The following is a 13,065-nucleotide window of genomic DNA, read 5'->3' on the forward strand; positions in this document are numbered from 1 at the left end:
ACACTGTCTCTTCTTGGTTCCCTCTGTCCCTGTAGTCTTATTTTACTCTCACTCTCTGGTATTTTCTCTGCAATATCTTCCTTTCTTCCCACCTTCCTTCATCTGTCCTCTGACTCTCCTCCTCTGGGAGCACAGGGCTCACTCCAGGACTTCACTGCCTGAGTGCGAGTGCCGTCCCCACTCCCCTTACTTTAATACCCTCTGTACTTTGCCCTTCAGCCATAGATGTGGCTGAGTCCATGTGTCTCATACTCTGAAATTTAGAATTGTTTGTAGAGGATGTGACCAAACCTCAGAGGACTGCATGCTGCACAGGATAGTCAACAAAGATCTCACCTTTTTAAAAGCTGGGATAAAAATTAGAGAGTCAGAGAGGAATGAAAGAGAACCAGAAGAAAGAAAATGAGCTGCACTATTTACAAAACAATTTGAACTTCTAGACCTTTCAGGGTTGGCTAGCTCTGACACCAGTGTAAGTTTCCTCCTGTTCTCCTTTATCCTCTGATTTTCATGGTGTGGGTGACCCATTTAGAAGCTGATTTGCTTTCTTTTTGCTAAAGAGAATGCATGTGCCAGGTGTAGTCCAGCAGCATTCAGATAAAAGCTGTGATTCAATTTTAATAATATCAACATGCAAATCGAACTTGTATTTTGCACCAGTGACCATTAGGTGATAAATTGTTTTTTGAAACAAAATCTCTCACAGGCTTTTAAATCCAGTATTAAAAAAAATTCCTTCAAAGCCAAATTCCCCTTTGTTCTGAGGTCCAGTGCAGATAACAGCTAAATTCTACTTCTCTGAAACTCCTATTATCCACACAAAAAGTGGCTTCTCTTTGCTCTCTTTGTAAAGCTATGATGTCATGCATTGCTGTTTATATAGAAGAACCCAGACTTTCCCATGAAGAGCAGCAGCATTGTGATGGTGGTTTTCCTGTGCACTGGGAAGCACTCAGGCTGGCTATGCTCAGATGTGTTTGTGCGTGGGGACATCTTTTGGCACAGTGTGCAACTGCCCAAACCCTGTCTCAGCTCCATCCCTGTCCTCTCTCTCTCCAGCAAGCAGGCAAGTACTCTGCAGAAGAGCCTGGCCCTTGGAGACAGCTCTCTGCTCCTTTTCCCTCACCATGAGTCCTGGTTTGTGAGTAGCCAGTTTAGCCCAGAAAAATAGTGTTGGTTGTTTTTCTCAGTTACTTCACAATAAATTGGTTGAACATTCAGCTCTATTTTCAGAAATAAAGAGAAATGTTACCCCTGCTGTAGAGCTACTCCCACTTTTGGCCATTATCATCAAAGAACAATTCAGAGGACACCCTTGTACATTAGGCTTACAATATGTCACAAGGAAATTTTTGTAATATGCCTGGTATAAATTTTGGCAGGGCCTGACAAAGCAGATGTTGTGTGCCCTCCACCTTCTTTCAGTGCTCTTTGGCAGAATTATGGCTCTCATAGCTTTCATTGCTTGAGAGCATCCCCTCCATTGTGTTCTCAAGCTTGTGAAAAAGGTCTTGCCATCAGCACAGGGCAAGAGTGACCTCCAGCTACAGGACCATGTACATGAAGTGAGTCTCATACCTCAACACTCAGTATCTCAAGTTTCCAAATGCCCAAATCCCACTTAGAGTAAACTCCATTAGGTTTTTCTGCGAGGCTTCAAAGGCCCTTGAGAACTGTTCCCCAGTCTGACCTGGAGTAGCCCTCTGTATTTCACCAACCTGAGAGGAAGATACCTTCTCTGCTCTTCAACAAAATAAATGGGAGTTTGAGAAGACAGCAGAGATGAGGGAAACATAAATAAGAGGGTTTACTAGCAATACAAGCCCTGTAATATTTGGAAAATGTAGGAGCACTTTTTAAAATAATAAGCCATGTGACCAATGCTTCTATGCATCATTTTTCAGCTCAAGTGTACTCTGAAGCATTTATTCATAACGATCATATAATTATGATGCTTCCAAGTTTTCACCCTTGAGAGTCCGTGATGCAGCTATGTTCACGTCTGCACGGCTTCAAGCCCAACAAGGGTTCATTTGGCCCAAAGGGCTGGCACACAGAGTGCACCACAGCACATACTGCCGAGAGTTGGAGTTACCTTTGGGGCACTGCGGAGTTTCCACTGGCATCTGTGACTTGAAACTCCAAGTTGTCTGCATTCACTTCCTGTGATGGATTGATGACATAGAGTATTGTTTTGCTGTTTAAATCCTGTTGGCTAAACCCTTCCTGAATAAATCCACCTGGGAAAGAAAAGAAACATTCGGGTGAATCAAAAGCCTGTTAATAAGAACCACATAGCTTGTATAGACTGTTTTCAACTTTGCTTTTTGTTGAACACTTAGAAAATATGAATTTACAGAAACCTGGTTTTATAGCTAAACAGCAACATCCCAGCTTGTTATGAGCACCATCCAATTTCTTCCTATGTGACATGTTTATCAAATGGCCAAGTTCGATATTTGTCTATTTTTTTTCTTTACACAAACAAAAAATAGTTTCTCAACAGCAGCTATTAACAATAATCTCAACTGTCTGAGGATTTACAGTGAAATGTGCAAAAGCTTTCTTACTGCATTCAAACCTTGCCCAAAGTTTGCTAAGAAAGTTTTATTTCCTCTATCAAACAAACATTAACAGAGTAGTTTTGGAATTTGGTCTAGTATGTCCAAAAATACAGAGATTATAGAAGACAGCACCTGTTGTTATATTTTCCAGGTAGCCGTAATGAGGACCTTGTAAAATCTTAAAAATTATTTTGTCATCTTCGGTATTGGGGTCAGATGCCTTCAGGGACCTGGCAGTAATATAGATCCCATAATTGCCATTCTTCAGCAGTTCCACATCAGAAAAGCAACGGAGGTGAATAATTTTTGGTGCCATTTTGTCCAAATGATCCACCTAAATCAAAGTTAGACAAATGCATAAATAATTTTACAGCATCAGGATATTCTGTGTCCTACTTTTGCTAAAAGCACAGTAGCCTGCTCAGGGTGGCAATAGCCACTTTGACTCTCAGTCTGCTTCAGAAGTCTGATACCTAGTTAAGTACTACTGTCCATGAGAGGTTTCCAGGCCCAGATTGCCCAGTCACTCGATGCATGCAGCACACAGTAGGGAGGGCAACATAAATTCTATGTATCTCTGCCTTGATGTCCCATACTCCCCATAGTCCTTCTTGGTTTTGATGGGATTTTCTTCATAGCAAATGAAAACTCCAGCAGAGGTTTCTCACCTCTATTTTAGAATAACAAACATAGAAACCTAAGGATTATAATCATCATAGTCATAGGCCTGGCCGATAGGTCTTCTCGAATCTGTGCCACCTTTCACAACTTCTGCTGAATCTTCTAGCACCCGGCAACAGTTGTTGCTGTTTCCGTATCTCATCTTCAGCTGAAATGGCACTCCTTGCTCATCATATAGCTCCAATCTTTGTCATCAGGAAAAGTCAGGAGCCTCTTAGTATCAGTGTTTTGAAACATACAGAATTTTGACATGTAACGCAACCAGGCCTGCTTTGCATACTGAAACATCCCAAATAAATAGATAGATACATGAAGTCATAGCAAACGTACCTGAGCCTGTCACACAATGGGAAGAACTTGAAAATGAGGGAAATGGGAACCGAACAGAAAGATCCTAGTTAAGGAAGGAAGAATCAGAGCAAGCATCTTATAAACACTCCCAGAAGGAAAACAAGCTGTCCAGTTGTGAGTACAAAGTGGCTGTAATTCAAGGTTCCTGTGACATGAAGATCAACAGTCATCCTAGTATCCCTCACATGCAAATCAGTGGGTCAGGTACCAAGTGGGAAAAATGAACAGGAGGAAGTTCATTCCTCCCCATAGCTGAACAAAATTTTAGGGGTGAGATTTCTGTGTAAAATATTTTAGCATGTATGCGTATATAATTGCTTACATTTATATAAGCAGGATGTCTTTCTTCTCTTAAATGCAGTCTCTCTCTTTGCACTCTACAAAATTGTCTGCATGAGTAATGCATTGTGGCAAGTTGTTAATTCTCCAGGTTAATTTTTCATGGAATACAGAAAGCAAACATTTTAGCTGATAAATATCTCAGTTAAGTCATATACTGCAGGAAGCACCAGTTCTCATGAAAATTGCTACATTTTCCACTTTATCATGCTATATACCTCTTTGAAGTAGGCATGTGTTCACACTTGCCTGAATGGTGAATGCCACTGGCTCGATCTGCACCCTCCCATTCATGATGAAGCCTTGGTTAGTTCTATCTGTTGCAACAAACGTAAATCTGTCAATCTGGGATTCCCCACCTCCGTGCTTGTATGCAACGTCCTTGTTGTCCACATCTTGCTGGGTGAAATTGTACTGCAGTAGCACAGCCCCTCGATAATAGAGATGACCATATTGGGGGAGCTGAGCCAAGAGGAAGGTAAGGTTTTCTTTGGCAGTGTCTGGATCTGAAAGCTGCAGAACATCAGGAGAAAGGAGTGCCATAGTGCCTTCCACTAATCTTAATCCTGTGTTCCTAGACAGTGTGGGCAAAGCTTGGTCGACTGCCTCCAAGGAGATAATGAATGTCCCATGCTTAGTCCTCAGTCCATTGCTGATGATGAATCTGGCAAAGAGAGGCAAGGTAGTCTTCAGCATGTGTTCTTGATTCACCATGTACTGAAATGAAATGATAATACACACCTTTACTACAGGACTTGCCTGTATTGGTACTGCAAACTTAGTACAGCTGGATTGAGCTCAAACCCAGACTGTGGGTGGGTGTATATATACCTTAATAACTTGAAAACAGATGACCAGGTATATGGCAAGAGTTACGATGCGTCTGCAGGAATCTGAGTAGATGCCAGAAGAATGGCTTTGAGGATGTATCCATCAGCCTCAATAGTTATAACAGAGCTGATCTAATAGTCTAGCTCAGACACAGATGGAGCAGATCTAAAATGATGGGCTGGCTGGGGGCTTATTGCACCTTCTGGCACGCATATACATGTTTGTACACATCCTTATGTATATCTTCACTTGGTTATCTGGCAGTGGCAGCTGCCAGTGACGGTGCTGGCTTTGGCTACAACTTACGGAAAGAGGTGTGTAAAGTGCATGGTCTGCCTGGACAATTTTTTTTTTCTGTTCATTGTTACAAGCCTTTTGTACCCAATAGCCCCAAAACTATCTAAAAAAGCAAGCTGGAAAAAGATCCAACCTCATTTCACTTTACAGGTTTGTTTACACACCAACTGTGTCTGTAAATTTCTGTATATTCAGAGGAATCAATTTATGTTTCATTACAAAACTCAAGTAAGGTTTCACTGAGGTACTAAGATGCTGTGGGAGATATTGAACAGAACTAGGCTAGGGTAATTTAAAAAATGTAGATGCCCATACCATGTATTTATCAAAGAGTCAAATCTGTAAAGTCCTTATTACATGCTGGTAATTTCCATTAATAGCAGCATAGTTTCTCGTAATTCTCTCACAAGCAGTTATATTTCTTTAGATACACTAAAGATTTTATTGTGCTCTACAGTTTTCCTAAATAAGAGAAAGACAAGAGTACCAAGGCTGTAGAGAAAATCTATTGGAAGGCTGCCAGCTGGGTATGGGCTTTTGCCATAAAAGTGACAGCATGTTCTGCAGAAATTTATTATCAAATTTAGTTGTGGATAAAAAATAAAGAGAAAAACAATCTTCTAGCCTTCAAAATTCATCCTAGCTTTCATTGCCAAAATTATTACTTAAGTATTTTTTCTGAAAGCAATTACATTGCACATTGTCAAGCCTGTAACAAAACCTTTGAGGTTATATGAAACTAAAAATTGCTTTGAAAATGTCTCACGATCCTTTGTTTCCCATCACCATATGGTACATAAGAGTTACCTTTCTTTCTACAGAAGTTTCTGTGGTTATGCTGTGTAGTACATGCAAAAGCATCTTGGAGAGTGGTTTTCACTCAGGTTAGTTCTGTCTCAGCCAGAACAGAGTCTGCTTTGCAAAGAAATTTGCTTGTGGTAGACTATTCACACTCCCCGACCTTTCTTTTTCTCCCACCCTCCAATGCCCAACATTTTGAATGCACATACAGCTACACTCATGTTGTTGAACTTGTATGGGATAGTATCATGGGACAGTTGTTTCAGACAATATGAGGACCAACCTAGCTGGCTGCTTTCCACTCAGCATGCTTCTACCATACACAAGTGAAATGGGGACTGGTTGACATTTAGATTATCTACCTCTTCTTGCCCTCTTGCCTGCAGACCTCAGAGGAGTACTTAAATGACTACGGGGTCAGAACCTGGCCTATTGTTGTGTGCACTGAATGTAAGTGATCTTTAGTAGGTCATGGAGTAGCTTGCTGTGTCACACAGGCTGTCCATCTAAAACTTCTCACTGCCTTCATCAATGCTGGATGATTAGGGCTTGATCAACTTGCAAACTGGCAATATGCCATGAAACAGATGGGAATGAGCATAGGCAGACCAAGGACTCTATAGCAGTTAGAAATATGTTTACTGAGGATGGTATTCCCAGCTGGGAACCTAGAGACATCTGTCTGCACTGACCTAATGCTATTGTGCCAATGGTTAAAGGGTTGTACTATTAATAATCTTGCTGAAATCAAACACAGAACTAGAATAATGATGATAAATACTATGCTAAGGAAAAAAAAAAAAAAACACAAAACAAAACATGTTCAGCCAAGACCTTATCCATCTCTCAAAAAGTCTGGAAGATTGCAGTGGAAGTGAGTTTCCTCTGGTTCTTCTGATGGCTTTAAAATTATTTGCATAATGTCTCAAAAATATTTACGTGAAAGACAGATAATTCAGTTAATGAAACTGAAGATTCATCCAGTCTTCTACAGAACACCAGATAGCAACAAACCTCCTGGTTATATACATCAGACTGAAATTTATGAAGCAAATGTCATGTGCCACTTGATTTCACAGGTGATGAAGTTGCCTGTATCCAAGATGTCCTTTTTTCTGCACTTTGGGAGCTTTTGATTGTTTTATTTCGGGTTTATGGCTGCTTCATCTTTCCCTTAGGAATGGAGAGCAGCCGATATCCTCCTCACTCTGATGAAATTTAGGGGACAACTCTCAGGCACAGTTAGGAAGACATGTTGCATGGTTTGATTTCACCATTACCAACATTTCATGCTTTCTGCAGTTTGATGGCAACAGAGTTGGCTGTAGGACCTACCATCTGTCATGGCATTTAAAAGATAAAAATGGAATCATAAATAGTGCCAGCTCATTACAAAATCAAGCCAGCGTGTCAAAATGGAGGACATTAACATGTTCTTTTAGTATCCTGCTGCCAGCATCTGATGTCAGGTTGCTAATCACTTGAAGTCATCTGTCCAGACAAGCACTGCCAAATCTTTCTTCCAGGCCAGCAGCACCAAATAATACAGGCAAATTTATGTCTGAAGGAAGTACTTCAGTGAAAAGTAAAAATCTGATCTGTTAATATCCCCCCACTATAATTACCCATATAATTAATGTAACCATTTCTTGTTTAAATAATAGTATTCTGCCACAATATTTATATGTCTACACAAAACCAAATTCTTTTCCAAATGATAACATCAAGGAACTTCAATTATTGTGATTAAAATAGTTATTGAATATCAGCATTTATTAAAGCATCATGACCTTTACTTTTATAAGGCTGACTTTCTAGTTTGATTTTAAGCCATTGGCCTAAACATCATTACAACAATTTAGTGGAAGGGGTAGTTTAAAATGTTTCAATTGAGGAAAGTCTCAAAATTACTTTTGGCCTAACTCAATGTCACCTGGGCTGTCAGTGTTATAGGGAGGTTTATGTGTTGTCTCCATGCCCCACTTGCTTGAATTCCCTGCAAAAAAAGCTCTTAGACTGAATGATGCAACATGTCCTTGAATCTTCATCATGCACCATGGAAAAACCCATTTAGATCAGGAATCTATTCATAAGACAGTGTGAAAGGGGGTCTTTTCTGAATTGCAACTCTTAGGAGATAAATCCTTCATTTTCCTTAGTCACAAATTAAAAAACAATAAGCTCTTATTTTTTTCTGGAAAATTTGAATTTTAAAGAAAGCCCATTTTCTGTCAAAAGCCGTTTTCAGAGGAAATTGCCAATGCTATCAAGAAGTTATCATTCTTCCTTTAAATATGTTTTCTTTATTTGAGTGGGTTTTTTTCCTGAATTTGGTGTCCTTTACAAAGTCTTCCCAAGACTTTGAGCAACAATACATCTACTTTATCTTTGCCTGATGATAACTCATTACATCATTCCACTCTATAACCAAAGGAGATTCATTTAAGAAGAAAATAGGAAAATATCCACTTAAGAAGTGCACCTAGTCTAAGCTGGTCTAAGAGAAAGGTTTGGAACCAGGTGAAAGTAAACTTAAATATCACTAGGCTGCTGAACTGGGCCTATAGGTAACCAAGTTTACCCCCAAAATCCAATTGTCTACATGAATTTCTGAGCTAGAGTAGTGTCAGAATAGATAAGTAGACTGTTTTTCAGTATGTTCAAGAACTACTTATGGATTCAAAGAGCCCAGAACCAGATGAATAGGATAAATAAAAATAGACAATAAAACAGTTATTTAATACCTGGATGGACCAGTTTTACAGCATCCAGCTGTAGCAAGAAACCAAAGGAAAATTTCACAAAATATGTTCTCAGTCCTTCTCCCCTGCTTAAGTCTTAACACCTGGGTATATTTGGGTGCTATTACAGTATTGAAAGTAGTATCACTGAGTGAATGTGGCTCTGGATACAGTTTCAGCATTAATTAGAAAATACATTTATTACCAAAGCAGTCATGATTATGTGTATTATAGTAGAAATACATGTGCTATATAAATATTAATTCCCACAGAGCTTCCACCTCTTTTTAATAATCTGTTTGGCTTTTTTTTGGGGGAGGGGGGTGTTCTGTTTTGTGTTTTGGGGTTTTTTAATACTCAGTAAATCCAAAGGTAAAAGTTTTGGGGGTAAAGTGTTATGCCTTACCTGAATGTATCTTCAGGAACAACTGCCTTAGTGTTGTGAACATAGCAGACTACCTGTCTTGCTACATCCATTTGACTGAAGCTCGTAATGGGGATGCCAGGGTAGCTGACATACTCTATTTGTCCATACTGGGGTGGGGAGGTTATCACATAGAGGAGCTCCTCTGGCTTGTCAGTACCATCCAGTGCAAGGAGGACATCAGTTGTAATGTAGCCCCGATCCGCTTTTGGCACTTGAAGAGGTTTTATGAAAACAGCAATGTCTCCTGTAGGATAGACAACACAACACTAAAATAGTCACATTGAGTTGGAAGTTTATTTCTTATTTAGCCACAAGGAAGTCATCACCAGTAAAAAACTCATAAGACTGTAGGATTATAGGGAAATTCAGGCTGGAAGGGACTTCAGGATATCTCTAGTTCAATCTTATGCTCAAAGCAGTGTCAGCCATGACATCAGCGATAACCAGATCGCTCAGGGCTTTATCCCACCGGGGTTTGAAAACAGCCAAGGATAGAGACAGAGCAACCTCTCTGGAACCTTTTTCCAATCTTAGCAGCATCAGGTTAACTTAGGTTTCTAATAGGGATGCAATAAAGGAAGAGAGACTATAAGACTAGAGCATAAAACTGGAAGACAGAGCTGTTCTTGAACAATGTTTTACATTCTTGCCATGCTTCTGTACTTGGATACTCAGACATTACTCAGACATAAAACTAGTTTCAGAAGGATATTTTCAAGTCTGTTTGAAAAGTAACTGGGAGTCCTAGGAGGCAAGGTGCAATACATTGTCTTAGGCAGAGCCTTTTCAAATCCCAGAACCACTTCTTCACCAGCAGGATCTGGCCAGCAGTGGAATCTAAGCAGACAGACTTTTGAGGTCTGCAGGGAGACTTGCCAGGGGACTACATTGTGCTCAGGGAAGGATCAGGACATATACTCAGATCATCTTCATTTCAGAAACAGGCACTGTAAAATGTCAAGTCTGAAAGGTCTTTACCCTTTTCCATGTCCTTAATATTTATGTAGAAGTCCACAGCTGGGGATCTGTTGTACCCATCCCACAGATAAAATGTGAAGCGGTCTTGGTTCTTGGACCCTATAGCTCCTGTATGGACATATCTCACAAGGTTCATATCCAGTTCTTCCTGAGTGCACTTCATTCCAGTTTGGAGAGTCATCCAGCCTTGGCCTACCTAGAAAATATAAATGTCCTATTTAAACAGATAGTCTCCCATGCATCCTCTCTAGTTAATTGTTTTTCTTTGCAGTTATGCAGCCTGTTAGTGGCAGCTACCTGGCTTCCCTTCTGAGCTATAGCCCCTTTTCTCATAGTATGTTTTGAAGGTCAGCAAATAGCTGGAGTTGTTCCCAAGCAGCTATAAGGCTGGAGAATATACAGTGAATAAATATAGTAAATGGAGTTTATCCACTTTTACTCCAGGAAATGCATTTCTGCACACTTCTTAATGAGACACCCATAAGATGAAAATTAAATGGTTCCTGACCCAGCTCATATTTTCTATTTCTTAATTTCACCAAGCTGATCTTGGTTCTATCCAAAACCATACCTGAAGGGATATCAGAATTTAACCTATGGCAAAGTTCAGGGAAACACAGAAATTTAGAGCCCCAGAAGTCCTCTGACGGAAAAATATGAATTGCTCAATAAGATTTTCTGCTTTTCAGAGGATAACTTAGTACCCTATGTTGGACTGATCTGTGTATTTGACATTTAGTCTGCAGTAATAGTGTCACTGGCTTTGGAGCAAAGGTTACCAAGGACAGAGAGTTCAAACACATGTGGGTACCCCGCAAGTTCAACCTGTCGGACTCCAGACAATAGCTGTCTCTTGCCACAGTGTGTGGGACCTCTTTAATTCACATGATGCACAGATTCTTGCAGAGATGCAGCACTAAAATACTTCTCAGGCTCACACATCTTAGAAATAGATTTTTTTCTATTATATATGCATGAAATTAAAAGAGGTATTTTTTCTATCTTTGTTCCTGTGGCTTATCTTTGGTCAATAGATGGTCATCTTTCCTTCCATTTCTAATCTCATTTCCTACCTTTCCTCTTGCTTTTAATCTTCTTCCTTTTTTCCCCTTTCTTCCACCTGACTTTTCTTCTAACTTATGAACTTATTACTCACTCTTTCACACACATCTCCCTTCATTTTTTCTGAACCCTGAAGTAATTGAAGTAATGGCTTATTGATCACATTTTTTATCAAGGACTTCCTCTCCACCCCCTCCCAACTTTGACAATTGTTTTTCCCCCTCTGTGTGCTGATTCTCCCAGCATCTCTCTCCATTGTTACCTCAGATGATCTGCTATTCTTTTCACCCTCCTTCTCCTCCTGTTGAGGATCTGGGCTTTAGTGTCAAAGCCTCTGGGACAGCATCATTTTTTGGTTCAAATACTCTTTCCACAATTAAACTGGTCACAGCCATCTACTTCAAAATGTGACAGACATTTGGGAGAAAAGGAAGATGAACTTCATTCTAACCTAAAAAGAGAGAGTTCTTTGCATGCCTGCTTTTTGTTGAAGTACAAAGACTAACCTTGAGCTGAAGCTGACCATTTTCTGGAACTCTTTCAAATAAGTAGTAAATTCTCTCCCTGGGGGTATCTTTATCTTCCGCTGACAGAACAGCACTAGAAATTATTCGAGTTTCACCCATGTTCACTTCTATATCATTCTTCCTGCAAAAATTAAAGTCACGTATTCATGCAATAAAGGAAAAGTAACCTTTCCAACACACAATTTCTCTGCCAGGAATGTGGATTACCCAGATGCTGATAGAAATGACAACTGTAGGAAGAATGGAAGGAAGGTGCCTATTTCAGCTCAAAACAGAAAAAAAGTAATCAGAGTAGATCAGTTTCTCCTCACAGTGATGAAAAACAACAAAGTAGATACTTACAGCAACTTGGGATTTACCATGTCTTTCTTCTTCCCCTGGGCTCTGCTCCACTTACCTTCATACAATTTGTAAGAGGACTATGTAAACAAATAGGTTATATTATATGTTACTGCTACTATAGACCATAGCAATACTGCCTCTAATAAACTGATTACTCATTAGAGAAAATACTGCCTTTCAAATTACTGTTCTGTCACTCCTCACCCTAATCTTTAAGCGACACTACAAAGACCTAACTGGCTTCTTCTCTATGCTGCCCATTGCAGAATATGCCTGGGTTCTTGATTCAGAAGAGTAGGTTAGGGCCACCTGTTCCTTGGCAGAAATGGCCATCACTAACCAGAAATAAAATCTCTGTGGAAAAAATCCCACATAGTTTGTCAGTCATGCAGAGTTTTGCTCCAGGAAGATTCTCAGATCATATACCCTCTGTTTCCGTTCTCAGCTAGTGACTATTCTCGAGTGTGCCTGTGCACACCCTGCTTTATCATTTTGCTGTTAGCTGTCCGACATTTTCACAATGTAGCACCCAAACATTATTATTAGACTTCACAAAAGTTTCAAGGAGGTTGGAGGGGATTCAGCATATTCAGTCACACCAGAGATGGGACCTGCTCAAGCTAATCTGCCTAAGGGACACAGAGCAGGTTGGGAAAGGCCAGACTCCTTCGGCTTTTGGGTAGGTGTACTCTGGACAGAAGCAACTGTGCAGAGGCAAGGCATGCTATTTCAAAGGCCAAATACAGTTATATTTTTATAAGAATTTTACAAGAATATTTTACAAGAATTCATATAACAGCCCATTCCTTTGCCAAGCTCCAAGTGCCTGTTCCAGCAGTGGGACAACTGAGATTTCCAAAGAAGAAGTTGTCACAATAACTTAGTAATTTTGGAAAATACAGATTTTAAAAAACTGGTAGGAATATGAGGTGTAGAAATGTCGTGTTTTGCAAAATTAAAAGGAAAGAAAATTGAGTCATATGACAAAATATATCAAGTCATATTGATGAAAGATTAATCAACCTTAATGATTTATTTCCTCGTACCAGCAATAATCATGATGGGACTATGCAAACAGAAAGACCAGGTGTCTGACCCAAAGACTGCATGAGCTAGGAATAGAG

The 13,065-nt window shown here is 39.9% G+C and overlaps 1 protein-coding gene across 1 annotated transcript in view; it reads right to left on the minus strand.

The window, feature by feature from the left end:
• Nucleotides 1–13,065, minus strand: part of FREM1 (FRAS1 related extracellular matrix 1) — a 63,161-nt gene that overhangs the window by 16,657 nt on the left and 33,439 nt on the right. The window contains exons 21-26 of the mRNA XM_010170249.1: nucleotides 11,579–11,720; nucleotides 10,011–10,206; nucleotides 9,012–9,276; nucleotides 4,185–4,599; nucleotides 2,697–2,898; nucleotides 2,096–2,240 (exon numbers count right to left, since the gene is read on the minus strand). Of these exons, the coding sequence (XP_010168551.1) occupies nucleotides 2,096–2,240; nucleotides 2,697–2,898; nucleotides 4,185–4,599; nucleotides 9,012–9,276; nucleotides 10,011–10,206; nucleotides 11,579–11,720 (1,365 nt within the window). The remainder of the gene's footprint in view (nucleotides 1–2,095; nucleotides 2,241–2,696; nucleotides 2,899–4,184; nucleotides 4,600–9,011; nucleotides 9,277–10,010; nucleotides 10,207–11,578; nucleotides 11,721–13,065) is intronic.

Source organism: Antrostomus carolinensis, unplaced genomic scaffold, assembly GCF_000700745.2.
Source record: "Antrostomus carolinensis isolate BGI_N321 unplaced genomic scaffold, ASM70074v2 scaffold7566, whole genome shotgun sequence".
NCBI lineage: Eukaryota > Metazoa > Chordata > Aves > Caprimulgiformes > Caprimulgidae > Antrostomus > Antrostomus carolinensis.